The 13,412-nt window shown below is 49.6% G+C and overlaps 7 protein-coding genes across 7 annotated transcripts; 5 read left to right on the top strand and 2 right to left on the bottom strand.

Moving 5' to 3' along the window:
• Positions 1–262: 262 nt before the first annotated feature.
• On the top strand, positions 263–2,199 carry ASPBRDRAFT_192115 (chaperonin-containing T-complex subunit CCT3; the record flags this gene model as incomplete). The annotated part of the gene is made up of 6 exons (XM_067620437.1): positions 263–287; positions 350–416; positions 489–697; positions 777–1,367; positions 1,420–2,057; positions 2,110–2,199. 6 exons carry the CDS (start codon positions 263–265, stop codon positions 2,197–2,199), a joined length of 1,620 nt encoding a protein of 539 aa, XP_067483179.1.
• A 55-nt stretch (positions 2,200–2,254) lies between these two features.
• ASPBRDRAFT_386879 (PRKRIP1 family protein) lies at positions 2,255–3,353 on the bottom strand. The gene is made up of 2 exons (XM_067623988.1): positions 2,594–3,353; positions 2,255–2,533 (listed from the first exon to the last, which is right to left on the bottom strand). Exons 1-2 carry the CDS (start codon positions 2,974–2,976, stop codon positions 2,374–2,376), a joined length of 543 nt encoding a protein of 180 aa, XP_067483178.1. The 5' UTR covers positions 2,977–3,353; the 3' UTR covers positions 2,255–2,373.
• Positions 3,354–3,561: 208 nt separating this feature from the next.
• Positions 3,562–7,394, top strand: ASPBRDRAFT_203624 (ubiquitin-conjugating enzyme E2). The gene is made up of 6 exons (XM_067621675.1): positions 3,562–3,749; positions 3,808–3,867; positions 3,930–3,944; positions 4,015–4,107; positions 4,167–6,720; positions 6,788–7,394. The coding sequence occupies exons 1-6, from the start codon at positions 3,693–3,695 to the stop codon at positions 7,159–7,161; spliced, it is 3,153 nt and encodes a 1,050-aa protein (XP_067483177.1). The 5' UTR covers positions 3,562–3,692; the 3' UTR covers positions 7,162–7,394.
• Positions 7,395–7,694: 300 nt separating this feature from the next.
• Positions 7,695–9,611, top strand: ASPBRDRAFT_386778 (uncharacterized protein). The gene is made up of 5 exons (XM_067623987.1): positions 7,695–8,026; positions 8,311–8,446; positions 8,507–8,675; positions 8,767–8,829; positions 8,886–9,611. The coding sequence occupies exons 1-5, from the start codon at positions 8,008–8,010 to the stop codon at positions 9,474–9,476; spliced, it is 978 nt and encodes a 325-aa protein (XP_067483176.1). The 5' UTR covers positions 7,695–8,007; the 3' UTR covers positions 9,477–9,611.
• ASPBRDRAFT_386775 (uncharacterized protein) lies at positions 9,593–10,046 on the top strand. The gene has a single exon (XM_067623986.1). It carries the CDS (start codon positions 9,746–9,748, stop codon positions 10,004–10,006), a length of 261 nt encoding a protein of 86 aa, XP_067483175.1. The 5' UTR covers positions 9,593–9,745; the 3' UTR covers positions 10,007–10,046.
• Positions 10,047–10,562: 516 nt separating this feature from the next.
• Positions 10,563–11,844, top strand: ASPBRDRAFT_386750 (uncharacterized protein). Its single transcript, XM_067623985.1, has one exon. It carries the CDS (start codon positions 10,699–10,701, stop codon positions 11,509–11,511), a length of 813 nt encoding a protein of 270 aa, XP_067483174.1. The 5' UTR covers positions 10,563–10,698; the 3' UTR covers positions 11,512–11,844.
• On the bottom strand, positions 11,617–13,371 carry ASPBRDRAFT_115663 (uncharacterized protein; the record flags this gene model as incomplete). The annotated part of the gene is made up of 3 exons (XM_067616919.1): positions 11,617–11,892; positions 11,943–12,314; positions 12,370–13,371. 3 exons carry the CDS (start codon positions 13,369–13,371, stop codon positions 11,617–11,619), a joined length of 1,650 nt encoding a protein of 549 aa, XP_067483173.1.
• Between the last annotated feature and the right edge of the window lie 41 nt (positions 13,372–13,412).

Raw genomic sequence — 13,412 nt, 5'->3', positions numbered from 1 at the left:
AGATCAGGGGGAAAAGGATAGCACTAGACCCAAAGCAGAATGGTGGCGGTGAGCTCTGCTTGTCCGCAATCCCACTTCGAGGTGCGCTGGAAATTTGATGGGGACGGCGGGCAACAAACAACTCCATTCCCCTCCACGAAGAAAAAAGGCCCCTATCTCTGACCGCTTGTCATTTGGCTTCGGAGTTTACTCCATCTTTTCCTAGGGACCGTTTGATATTCTCTCTTCCTTCTCCGACGCAAGCCAACGAACCACCGCCATCATGCAAGCACCGGTGGTGGTGATGAGTATGTCCAATCGAGGGGAACGCCCGGGGGCTTGGCTTCTGATTGCTAACATTGCACTTTAGACACCAATGCTGGTGAGAGACAGGTTGGTCGTAAAGCCCAGCTGTCCAATATCGCTGCTGCGAAGACGTACGTGATTGTTCCCCCTCTCACTCTTCCCCGCTCCCGGCACTTTCGCTAACACGGGGCCTGGCAATACAGTGTCGCGGATATTATCCGGTCATGTCTGGGACCTAAGGCTATGCTGAAGATGCTTCTCGACCCCATGGGCGGTATTGTTTTGACGAACGATGGACACGCTATCCTGAGAGAAATCGAGGTGTCGCACCCCGCTGCGAAGAGCATGATCGAGTTGAGTCGGACCCAGGACGAGGAAGTTGGTGATGGAACAACGACTGTTATCATTCTGGGTATGTGCTGGTTGATTCGGGCTCAGAGCACGATGGGCTTGACATTATGATGTGATGACTACTCGCTAACCTGTACTAGCTGGTGAGATGCTCGCTCAGGCCCTCCCCCAGCTCGAACGCAACATTCACCCCGTTGTCATCATCTCGGCTTTCAAGCGTGCTCTGGCGGACGCCCTTGCCATTGTGGAGGAAGTTTCGATACCCGTGGATATTGATGACGACAAGGCTATGTACACCCTCATTCAGTCGTCCATCGGCACCAAGTTCGTTTCCCGGTGGTCGGAGCTGATGTGCAGCCTCGCTCTGAAGGCTGTCCGGACCGTGTCTTTCGATGCTGGTGGTGGTAAGCGGGAGGTCGACATCAAGCGCTACGCTCGTATTGAGAAGATCCCCGGTGGTCAGATTGAGGACAGTGAGGTTATCGACGGTGTCATGGTCAACAAGGACATCACCCACCCCAAGATGCGGAGGAGGATAGAGAACCCCCGCGTTCTGCTGCTCGACTGCCCGTTGGAATACAAGAAGGGTGAATCGCAGACGAACATCGAGATTACCAAGGAGGATGACTGGAACCGTATCTTGCAGATCGAGGAGGAACAGGTCAAGCACATGTGCGATGCTATCATCGCCCTCAAGCCTGACGTTGTCATTACGGAGAAGGGTGTTTCAGGTATGGAATTATCCTCTATTCCGCATGCCCGTACCTTCTAACCAATTTCCAGACCTTGCCCAGCACTACCTGGTGAAGGCCAACATCACAGCCCTCCGCCGTGTGAGAAAGACGGATAACAACCGTATCGCCAGAGCCACTGGTGCGACCATCGTGAACCGTGTCGACGACCTCCAGGAATCCGATGTTGGAACTCAATGCGGACTTTTCGAGATCGAGAAGATCGGCGACGAGTACTTCACCTTCCTCAGAAAGTGCCAGAACCCCAAGGCTTGCACTATCCTTCTCCGCGGCCCGTCCAAGGACATCATCAACGAGATCGAGCGGAATCTCCAGGATGCCATGTCTGTTGCCCGGAATGTCATCTTCCACCCCCGTCTTTCCCCCGGTGGTGGTGCCATCGAAATGGCCGTGTCTGTCAGGTTGAGCCAGTTGGCCAAGTCCATTGAGGGTGTCCAGCAATGGCCCTACAAGGCTGTTGCCGATGCCATGGAGGTCATCCCGAGAACGTTGGCACAGAACGCCGGTGCCAGCCCTATCCGTGTCCTCACCCGCATGAGGGCCAAGCACGTTGAGGGCCAGACCACGTGGGGTCTGGACGGTGACTCCGGTGCATTGGTGGATATGAAGGAGTATGGCGTCTGGGAGCCCGAGGCGGTCAAGCTTCAGAGCATCAAGACCGCTGTCGAGGTGAGCATAAGCCCATCCTGCTTTATTTTAACTCAACTAACTGTCTCTCTAGTCCGCATGCTTGCTTCTTCGTGTTGACGATATCTGCAGTGGCAAGTCTGCTCAGCAGGCCGGTGCCGGTGTCGGTGGTGGAGATGATTAAATCAATTAAGACGAACCGAAATAAAACTGCGTACATAATGCTGCACGATTACCATTTGGACTTCTGTATGAATATCCTAGACCAAAAATTACAATGGGTATCTTCATATTGTACATCCCTGAGCTCCGTAGACCCCGTTTGCCCCGTAGCCCGTATATAGTATATCCCCCTACTTCAATCCTCATGGATAATGACCCCGGGCACCTCAGCAACCTCCTCAGGACCATTCCCATTCTCTGATACGTCCTTCTTATCCCCGTCAGCACCACCCACCACCTTCTTCCCCGCCTCATCAACAGCCATCTTATCTCCCCCGTTCGACGCACCACCTCCACTACCACCCTTCTTCCCTTTTTTCGCATTCCTCTTCTCCCTCTTCCTCCGATTCTTCTCCGTCTTCTCTTCATCCTTCTTCCTCGCTTCCTCCCGCTTCTGCTCCCACTCCCGATCCTCCTTCTCCTTGTCGACCTCGCTCTGCATCAGCCGCTGTCGCTCATACTCCCTCCGCCGACTCGCCTTGTAGACATGGAACTCTCCCGACCCCGCACCAGCCGAGGAACCCTGGACATTGGCGACGATCTCTGGGGGCGGGGGTAGCGACGTCGAGGTTCGTTGCTTGGAGGGGTCCGGAAGCTTGATTTCTTTTGTGGGATCGCGGAAGAGAGACTCGATTTGCGTGGCGTGTTCGTCGTGGGCTGTCACGGCGCGACGTTTGGTGGGCCGTTTGCTGCGCGGGTCGGCGCTGGTAGGGATTGATTCGGGGCCGGGTTCGGACATTTTAGAGGTGTGTATTTGAGAAAATTTTGGTGACTAGGAGTGTGTATAGACTGCACTCGTTTATGCGAACTTGTCGTGCTTGATTTGATTCCGGAGCAGAGGCTGATATGAGAGCGTTTGTAGGTTTGTATAAGAAGGTGCAGAATGAGAGCCAGAAGTAGTCTAGCTCGAGAATAGCAGTTGCCGCTTGTTTCGGGGTGAAAACTGGGCGGTGAGACACGCCATTGGGGGTTGCTCTTATCGATCGATTGGACGGGATTGGATCGCAGTCGGCAGGTTCCAGCAGCATAACGCCGATTACTTCCCCAGTCGGGAACTCAGATGTATACACTAACATGGAGAAGTGAAGAGTAGCCTGCTGGCTCGCCAGATTTGGGTCATAAATATGTTCCTTACTTCTAGATATTGAAAGGTTATATCCGAGTAAATACTGAATTTCTCTAAGTGTCTATGAATTAGGACTCGAAGTAATTAGTATCAATCTATCAGCCTCTGCAGCAAGCCGTGGCACATGACAGGCCCTGGCTGTGCTTTTTCCTACTGTTATCAACCTCCGGGTTCTTCCACTTTCCCCTCAGACGTCCTGTTCTGTCCTATGGCTGTATCCCGTGCTCTAGTTGATATTCACCGTATATATATGAGCACATGCCTTAAAAGCTCGCTAAGAGCTGCGTACCTTCCTGCCTATTCCACTCTCTACTTCCTACCCCGCCAGCATGAATACGAGTGACGTCCCAAACGCCCCAAAGACGGGGTTTCCGCGCACTTTCAAGGTTAGCAATGCGCTTGCGAAGACTTTATTATCAGCCTGGACTCTCTAATGATTCATAGTTCGATCTTGACGACACTTGTTGCTTGAAATCAAATCCATCTTTAACAGGTATCGTTGTAGTATGTCTCCCGTCAATAGCATCGCATCATTTGAAACTCACTTTGCTAACATACAAGGTCAGAGAACATATCTCGATGTACGTTATTCTACGGCCGATAACTTCAAAAGAACGACGACTCAAATAGACTGACTTGGCATTCTCCAAGGTGAATCCGGCTGGCCCACCAGAAGACTACTTGGTTGTGTCCTATACCTCAGTTCCATATGATGTTCTGGCTGATTTCTTACAAACCGGTGTGGTAAGTCATTAGGCCCCTTTAGCCGGGAATCATCTCCTCTAATTCATCTTCTGTAATAGCCATGCAAAGGATACGTCTTCGTTGAGTTCGACTGGTTTTGGCAAGGGTATTCTCTCATCCACGAGGATGACCTTGAACTACTCGACAGGTATATCCACTTCGGTAGCCATGTCAAAAGGGATTCGGACGACACAACACGTGGCACGGTCATCAGTGCATCTGCTACATGCACACTCGAGCCGGTCGCCTATCGTAACAATGACGAGTCATTAGGTGAATATGGCTCCGTCGAGTTCAACGACTGGCTCATGCCTCGCAGAAGCCAAAGACCCGAGGCTGGTTCCTCACGTCCTTCGCCACTGCATAATGTGCCTTTATCTGAGCTCATGCACCACCAGCCGTTCATCGAAGATGACCTGATCATTTACCGTCAAAAGCTGGGAGTCATTCGGCAAGTTGACCGGGATACTATTCTGCGTGTTTCCAACGTGCCTGTCTCGCTTGTTGACCCCAATGCTCTGGAAGTCCCTTGCGCTTTTGAGGACAAAGAGCTCATATGGATGCCTAACGGGCAACAGTGTAGAACGGTGGGTACCAATTTGCAATACCTGGAGCATGACAACGTGGCTACTAGTCAGTACGTGTGTGCGAAATACAAAAATATGCGCGGAATAAACGGAAGTATAGTCCCAAGGGAAGATGCCCATTCTTTTGGTTATGGCCATGTCTTGTCCACCCCAGCTACTGAGTACAAGGTTGAATGGCTCTGTACGAATGTGTTCGGCCCTGGAAAAAATGAGATCTCAGATGGAATAGAAACCCTAAGAGCATCTGTCTTGGAACGCGATGCTGTGAAATGCGATTTTGGAAACATCCCTGCTTGGGAAACCGTGAGATCTGATGTTTGGCTTCACGTCGGTGAGATGGTACGTTTTCGAGATCCGGAAAGTGCTCGTCAGAGATACTCGTACCAACATATTCCTACTGGGGAGACTTTTGGTTACGATCTGAACATCTTTCGAATCGCGTCAAGACACACGGCACTGACTGTCAGGTGGTCCGACGGAAGTGTCACAACCGAGGACATCAAATCCCTTCGTTTGAACACTGGAATTGATGAGTATATATGGCCTGGGGGCATTGTTGTTCTGAAGGACGGGATCGAAATCATCGATCTACCTGCCTCAGAACGCATACCTGCTTATATGCGACAGCTGCCTAACCATAGGAGACATGGAGAATCGGCAATACGAGCGAGAACAGTGGGTGTCGTCCAGGCTGTTGACGTTCGAGAGCGTATCGCTACCGTTCGGTGGTATAAAGATCCCGACATTGTACTCTTGCATGGTGGGCAGATCCTAGCTTACCCTTGCTCTTTTCTGGGAGAGCTGGGTAATACGGTCAGCCAAGTATCTCTATATGAGCTTGACGTGTTTCCTTGTTTGGAAAGATTACATGGCGATATCGTACTTCTCGCTCCAGAGACCATCCATGAATCGGCTTTGATGAAAAAATCGAATGCATATAACGTTGTCGGCCCTTGCATCTACAGCTATACGTCTTCATTGCCGCTCTCGCAAGTACATGCATACCTCGACGCCATGAGTATCGCCATGTTAAATTCGGATTGGTTCCGGAGTACAACTACGATCGACACTACTCCTCTTCCACCGAGACATAGTTACCACTACCAGCGTAAGCTCAATGAAAGACCTACAGCAGACTTTGTCGGACAGATCATTGCAATTGATGCCAATGGAGAGATTACTGTTCGGCTGGCTGGTGCCGGTGCTTGTCGCGACATCCGCGTCCCATTTGAAAAGATCATGATGGTCATAAATGTGGGGGTCCTCGGCTCAGCTGGTATCCCATCTCCAAGTGATCTGTCGACCATGTCAGCTAACATGACATACGATAATGAAGAAGGGTATTCAGTTGACCCCGATGAGGATGAGTGGGAGACAGACGAGCCCAACGACATCCTATACACTGATTCTGCAAAAAATCTTGCCTCTCCTGGTTTCGCGGAGGCCAGGTACCCCGGAAATGCAGACCTCGAGATGAGGGATGATGACTCCGACATTGTAATGAGAGATGCCTCGGATGAAATGGTGGAGCAGGGTGAGGAAATGACTTTACCTCCAGAATTCCTCATATTGGAAGGCTCCCCACCCTCTGATCACCATTTTATCTCGAAGAACATGGCTGGGGCCTCAGTCTTACGCACCAAGTGTATCCAAAAGGAGTATGACATACTCGCTGGATCGCTTCCTTCCGGGATCTTTGTGAGAGCATGGGAGTCAAGGATGGACCTTCTTAGGGTTCTGTTCATTGGACCAGAGGGGACCCCTTACGAATATGCACCGATTGTGATTGACTTTTATTTTCCAGGGGACTTTCCTAGCAGACCACCTGAGGCCTTTTTCCACTCGTGGATTGGCGGTCAAGGAAGGATCAATCCGAACCTCTACGAAGATGGTAAAATCTGCCTGAGCATTCTAGGGACATGGCCCACTCAAAACCCGGAGGAAATGTGGTCAGCGACCAAGTCCACTGTCCTACAGGTCTTGGTCTCGATTATGGGGCTGGTGCTAGTGAAGAACCCTTTTTACAGTAAGTCAACTTCTTGAGCTGCGTAATAAAGATATTCAGGTCCACAGACACACTAACTGTCTACCAGATGAGGCCGGATATGAAGCCCTTGCCGCAGAGGGTGACAGGCTAGATGAGTCAAGCAAGTACACGGAAAAGACCTTCTTGACTACACGCAGATATATCAAGTATGCCTTAGATCACCCAGTAATTGGCATGGAGGACATTGTGACCTGGAATTACCTGCCCAGTCGCGTGCCATCAAGTGCCTGCAGCCGGCCCTTACTCCTACGTCGCGCTATTGACTCGGCAGTGGCGATGATAGAACATTACAACCATCCTAGCAGTGAAGGGGAACGCAGTGCTTCGGCCTTTGTCTCGCGTCTCAGCCTTGGAGCCATCGTTATGCTACGAAAGTATATCGCAGAGCTTGAGACCTTGGAAGTAGCTGCGGCTGCCTGACAATAGCCCTGACATTGGATGATTTTGCTGCAGATAGTAGCTATCATACCTTCAATTTGTTATTGGTGGTCCCTAAAAGACCTTCACCACTACTGTTAATGATGTCTATGATGCATTGGCTTATTCTTGCGGTATGGAGTTTTGAGGAGTGGATGGGTGGAAGGAGTTGTAATATTTGGTAGAAGTTACTAGGATATATGCTACACATATGCACTACTCGAGAATTCCCAGAGTTGATCTTAGGTAACCCCAAGCATCTGGAAATCAGTAGAACGGTATTATTGACTGGGACTCTACTGAGGAGGACTGAACTATAGCCATTCATCAACAAACCAGGCGCTTAAACGAATATCGAGGCATCGGCCGAGCAAAAGCGAACAACGAAAAGTAGAAATTTGTACCTATTAATTAATTAGAATGAGCTTTCCAATAGACTCATAATCAGGAATTTAAACGACGATCGGACACAATAAAAGGTGTGAAAGGGCAGTCAAATATCGAAAGCAAAAGCAGCACTGCGGCATTGGTCTTTGGCGTGTTCCGTTGGCAGCAGCGCCAGGCCTTCGCTCATCTTTCGCTTTGCTCTGTCCTCCTTCCCTCTTCTTTCTCCCCTCGCCCTTCGTTATTTAATCCCCCCATTTCCCTCTCCATCTTCCTTTTCTCTTCATTTCCATTTTATCTGTGTTGCTTCTCCTTCGTTGGTTCGGTGGATTCCCAAGGTTATTCATACCCTTCGAACCCGGGCGCGATCGCACCCATAAATCTTGGTTCCCTCTCAGCACGCAAACTTAAGTTTCCCGCACGCAGTATCACCATCCTTTTTACTGCCCGTGCTGCTTCCTGAATATGGGTGCCTATCGTCTCGGTAAGTTATTCTTTTCGTTCACAGTTCTTCTTGCATCTATTGAATATGAGTTACTCGCTTCCTCGCTTTTGATGGTTGGATTCACTGTTTGCTTTCTCCCTGGTTTTGTTGTCAACTTGCTTTACTGGGATGGGGTGCATTTGTTGTCCAACGGTGATTGCCAGCTGTCCCATCGAGCCAAGTCATATACATTTCTGTTTCAACTGTTCCAAACATGCTGTTTATCATTTTTTTTTTATAAAATTCTCAATCTAGCCATTCGCTCGATCTAACCATTAGCACAGAACAAGCCTCAACCGGCCGCGCTGGTTGCAAAAACAAAGAATGTAAAGACCAGGGCATCAAGATCCTCAAGGGCGAGTTGCGTCACGGATCCTGGGTTGATACCGAACGCTTTCAAAGCTGGTTTTGGCGTCACTGGTAAGTCCACTGAATGTAGATTCGAAAGGAGTGAAGCGTCTCGCTAATGCAATTTTAAAGGGGCTGCGTCACCCCCAAGATCATTGCTAATATGATCGAAACGGTTGGCGAAGAGGGCGAGAGAGACTGGTCGGCCTTGGATGGCTACGACGAGCTCCCCGAAGACCTGCAGGAGAAGGTTCGCAGAGCATTGGAGCAGGGCCATGTTGATGACGAGGACTGGAAGGGGGTAAGTTTAAGATTGTTGCATTTCTTGATTTTCTTCATTTTCGGAAATGTTGTAAACCTTTCTGTTCGTCATGGTCTGACTTGTATCTCAGGATGTCGAATTCAATCGGCCTGGCAAGACGGGATTCCGGAAGCGGGTGACCAAGAAGGACAAGGTATGTTCATCCGCTCCAAACCAGCCAAATCTATCAGTACTAATTCCGCCCAGGAGGAAACCCCAGAGGAGTCCACTCCAAAAAAAGCCACTCCTCAGAGTAAGAAGCGCACTCGGGCTGAGCCCAAGGAGGGTTCCGGTTCTGAAGCCGAGGAAGAGGACACCAAGGAGAAGCCTAAGGCTAAGAAGGCCACTCCTCAGACCAAGAAGCGCGCTCGTGCTGAGCCTAAGAAAGAAGCCGAGTCTGAGGCTGAAGAAGAGGTTACTAAAGAGACGCCCAAGACCAAGAAGGCCGCTCCCCAGACTAAGAAGCGTACTAAAGCTGGAGCTGAAGCCGACGGTGAGGAAGCTAAAGACACGCCTAAGACCAAGAAGCCCAGAAAGAATAGTGCTGCCTCCAAGCAAGCACCTGCGGATGATGACGAGTCCGATGTTCCTCTTGTCGATACGAGCAAGAAGGCGGCCACCACCAAGGGTAAGCGTGGTAAAGCTGCTGCTGCTGCTGAGGAGTCCGCCGCTACTCGTCCCACAAGGGGCAGAGGCGCGGCAAAGAAAAAGGAAGTCCCTGTTGCTGATGATGAAGGCGAAGCTGAGCCTGAACCGGCCGTGAAGCCAAAGCGGACGTACAAGAAGAGAAAGTCTACCTGAAGTATTAGTGTGGGCTCTGAAATCAGGTGTTAGCTGGTCATGTAGCGGAAATTATGAAGGAGAGTGCTTTATCTCGGTCTATTCTATCTATCATTTACCTTTTTTTTTTTTTTTTTTTTTTTTTTTCATATGTCTTGTCTTATTGTTATTATTTCCCTGCTGTGTGCTGCCTGTGATATCGATGTTGGCGTCAATACTGTGCATTTTGACACTGTCATTACATGAAGACTGTCTTATGATGTTGTTGCTGGCGTGAGCGTGACTATTCTATGTGTACATGCATGCTGTGCTGGTTGTTTCCGGTCTCACATTTCTATTGTCATGTATCTTGTCCAGCCGTTCTTGTACCCAATCAGTCATGTCATGGTCAGGCTGTAATACTACTATTGCTGGTGCAATCATTTAATTTCCTTGACTTGCTAGTGATAGTAGATCATGAGCTCATCAATATGTTAAGTTGGATAGAGGCAATGGCCGAATGTCTGAAGTTGGGGGGCTGTTATTTGCTAAAGATGATTGGAAAGTCCTAAGTTGGCCTAGAATGACAGTGGAATCTCAGCTGTCGCTAGACCACTTACTATGTATTCCGTGTCATAGTAATTACTAACAGCTATTGCACGGGAGAATTCAGCAAAGTCCCTGTCAATTTGAGGAGACTGTATATTATTCTTCCTCTCGCTGGAAGGTGTATACCTGGTACTAGTACTTGGTAGTTAAACATAGCAAAACAATGCCTCCTACATGAATCCCAACTACTAACTTTCATGTAGACCTCAAGTCCTAGGGAAAGGGGCTGATTGCAAATCCCCAAAGGAGGGCTGACCAAAAAGTATGACGCTCCCCGACCCTGTAATAGACTGTCCGGAACATTGTCCGTTCATCTAGGATATCCTACATCAGCAGTACTAGTATACATACAGAAAGCCATCTTCAATCACTTGTCAACAATCACTAATCTTTCAATGACTAGATACAATACTTCTGGCAGATCATCTACATATGCACTACATAGTACAGACCCGCACCGTCCCCGCAGCACATGACCCAAAACGGTAACGCGTGAGGCCTCACAAATGGATACCTCCACTTGGCACTCACATCTCTCACTCCCTCACTAGTCAGTTAGTTAATTAGTTAGTTACTTTGTTTTTACCCGCCGCCCTGAACAGTTATCTAATACCCCTTTCCTACTGTAGTACTGCCGTAGATCCTTCTGCGAACCATGAAACCACTCTCCAAATTCCTTCACTATATAACAACACAATTGGCATCAACAACATCATCAATAACAACAACGTTAGAAACAAAACAGACACAAAAAACAACCCAAAACGCACCACCATTTAGACTCCTCTCCTTACCTATCGAGCTCCGTCTCCTGATCTACGCGCACGTCTTCTCCTTTCCCCCTGTTATTGTAACTGCGTCGCGCAGTAAACTTTTTCTTATTTCATCTTCATCTTCATCTTCATCTTCATCCTCAGATGGCAGACAAATATCCCCAGATCAAGACACAATTGCATCTACTATATACACATACACCCCAGTCCCCAAAGGATCAATAGCCATATCTCTACTCCATACAAGCAAGCAAATCTACTTTGAAGCCCTACCAGTATTATACGACCGGGTGATCTTCACGCATGATCTGGCCGAGTTGTTTCTGCTGAGTCTGCTGGGCCGAATGTCTGATTACGCACGGGATCATGTGCGGTGTGTGCGGCTTCAGCCTCGACAGATAGTGTGGGCGGGGAGATCGCCGGCCACGAGGGAGCGGTTGGCGTGGATGCAGCTGTGTGCGAGGATTGCCGAGTTGAAGGGGTTGAGGAAGGTGGAGGTGGTGTGTCCTCGGGCGGAGGTGCGGTGTGATGAGGTGGTGACGATGGAGAGGATTGGGGGTGGGTTGAGGGTGGTGAAGGTGAGGAAGGAGGTGGTTGTGGAAGGGGGAGTGGAAGAGAGTTGGAGTTGGAGGAGGGATGAGTGGGTGGAGAGGCTGGAGGGGTTTTTGGAGGCTGATTGTAGTAGTCATACATAGATACTAGCCGTTGATTATTTTGCATATTTGTTGGGTTCATTGATTGAAGCAAGCCGTGATATATTCATGTTGGTCTTAGCTGGGTATATCATATATACTAATAGATTAGATGTTTCCGCCTCGCTCTTGGAGGAACTTGTAGTATTTCGGGGCACATTTCCTTCGCCATTTCTTGCCCCAGACGTAGACGGCCATTCCGGCTGCTAGTGAGAGTATCACGCAGATTCCGTAAAAGAGGAATAGCCATCCCGGACCCGTGGCTTCGTAGAAGGGCTGCGTGGTCTCGGAAATGATGAAGTTGATGATGGAGCTGCAGACGGCCAGAATCACGACAATTTCACCCCCAACTCCAGGGAAGCATTCCATGGCATAGGCCGTTGCCTAAATGGTCTGTTAGTTTTGATCCTTTTGAACAATGGTCAATGACATACTGTTGATGTTGCGGCTACCTGCTGAGCAATCATCGCTCCAATTCCCACGGTGATTGTCATCCAGTGGGCACCCTCCTGCGCACCCCAGCCGTAAAGCTCATATCCCAATGCTGAGTAGATGAAACAAGGCGTCAGGGCCCAGAGACGCATTTCAGGCTCTTTGACACCATCATTGCGACGGGCGAGGTAAATGACAATCTTGTCACCCATCACACTGGTGAGGTAGCCAACAATGCTGCCCACCAGAGCAGACAGATAGGCAAGGCCGGTTTGGCCGTCAGTGAAGTTATACGGCGCCCCAGTGAGGATTTCGGAGATGGTCTTGTTGGTAACGATGCCGGAGGTGCAGCCAAATGCGAAGATGATACCAGCCTAAACAATACATTAGCATGTTACAATGCCTTGGTTTTGGGTTAGGGGATAGTACAATAATGATGTTAGGGAAAGCCATCAAGAAGAATGGTCGCTTGAAATACGACCAATAGGTGGTTTTATCTTGCGGGTAATATACCCATAGTCGCAATCTCTCCTTGAACGTCCGCCTGGGAAATTCAGACGGCGCTGGAATTGTGTCACTGGCGGTTCCCTCAGTCACACTCGCATTGTCGACTGTACTGGGATCTTTCTTGTCCAGAGAGGCGGTTTCGGTCGCATCGATCGGGTCCTTCGTCTTAGCCTCGGCTGTAGGCAAGCTCTGAGAAGGGTTGAAGAGGAACCGGGGAAATAGTGTCTCTTCATATGTGAAGAAGAAAATAATGATCAACACTGCTTCTCCAATGGAGACCACCCATTGAGCCCAGCGCCAGCCCGGTCCGTCAGCGATATAACCACCTGAGACCAGACCAATGATGGAGCCTAGCTGTTGAGCAAAAATGTAGAATCCCAACATGCGACCGCGCTGGTGATCAAAGAAGAGGTCAAACACCGCGAGCTGGATAACAGCTTCGTAGGCGGAGGTACCAAGTCCATTGACGATGTTGCAACCATACCATTCACCCGCAGTATGAAAGGCACCCATCCAGATGGAAGAGCCAATGCAAAGGAGCAGCGTTGCCAGGAAACAGAAACGACGACCAATCTTCATGGCCGCTGGGATCCAGAAGATGTTCACCAGGCCAAGCATGAGATAGTTCAGTGCTCCACCACCGTTCATGATGGTCATGGTGGACCCGGTCATGTCCACGATCGTCGAGTAAGCATCTCCGGTGTTGTTTTCGGCAAAGGAAAAGATACAGGCATATGCAGAGACAAGGAGGAGGTGCCAGTATTTCTTGAAGTCGGACCAGTTAAGAGGATCACCCTCACAGGCCGTGGGAGGGGGCAACAGGATGATGTCGGAGCTGTCATGGGCGACGTTCTGGTCGTGTTGAAGATCGATCAGCAGCTCAGTGCCGGGGACGTCAAGGTCCCTGTCTTTGAAGATAGGCATGATCAAGACAGCACCAGAGAAAGTCTTGAAGCTCTGTTGAT

Source organism: Aspergillus brasiliensis (genome assembly GCF_001889945.1).
Source record: "Aspergillus brasiliensis CBS 101740 unplaced genomic scaffold ASPBRscaffold_2, whole genome shotgun sequence".
NCBI classification, from domain to species: domain Eukaryota; kingdom Fungi; phylum Ascomycota; class Eurotiomycetes; order Eurotiales; family Aspergillaceae; genus Aspergillus; species Aspergillus brasiliensis.
The sequence above is the reverse complement of the archived record's forward strand: the minus strand, read 5'-3'. Positions and strand labels throughout refer to the sequence as shown.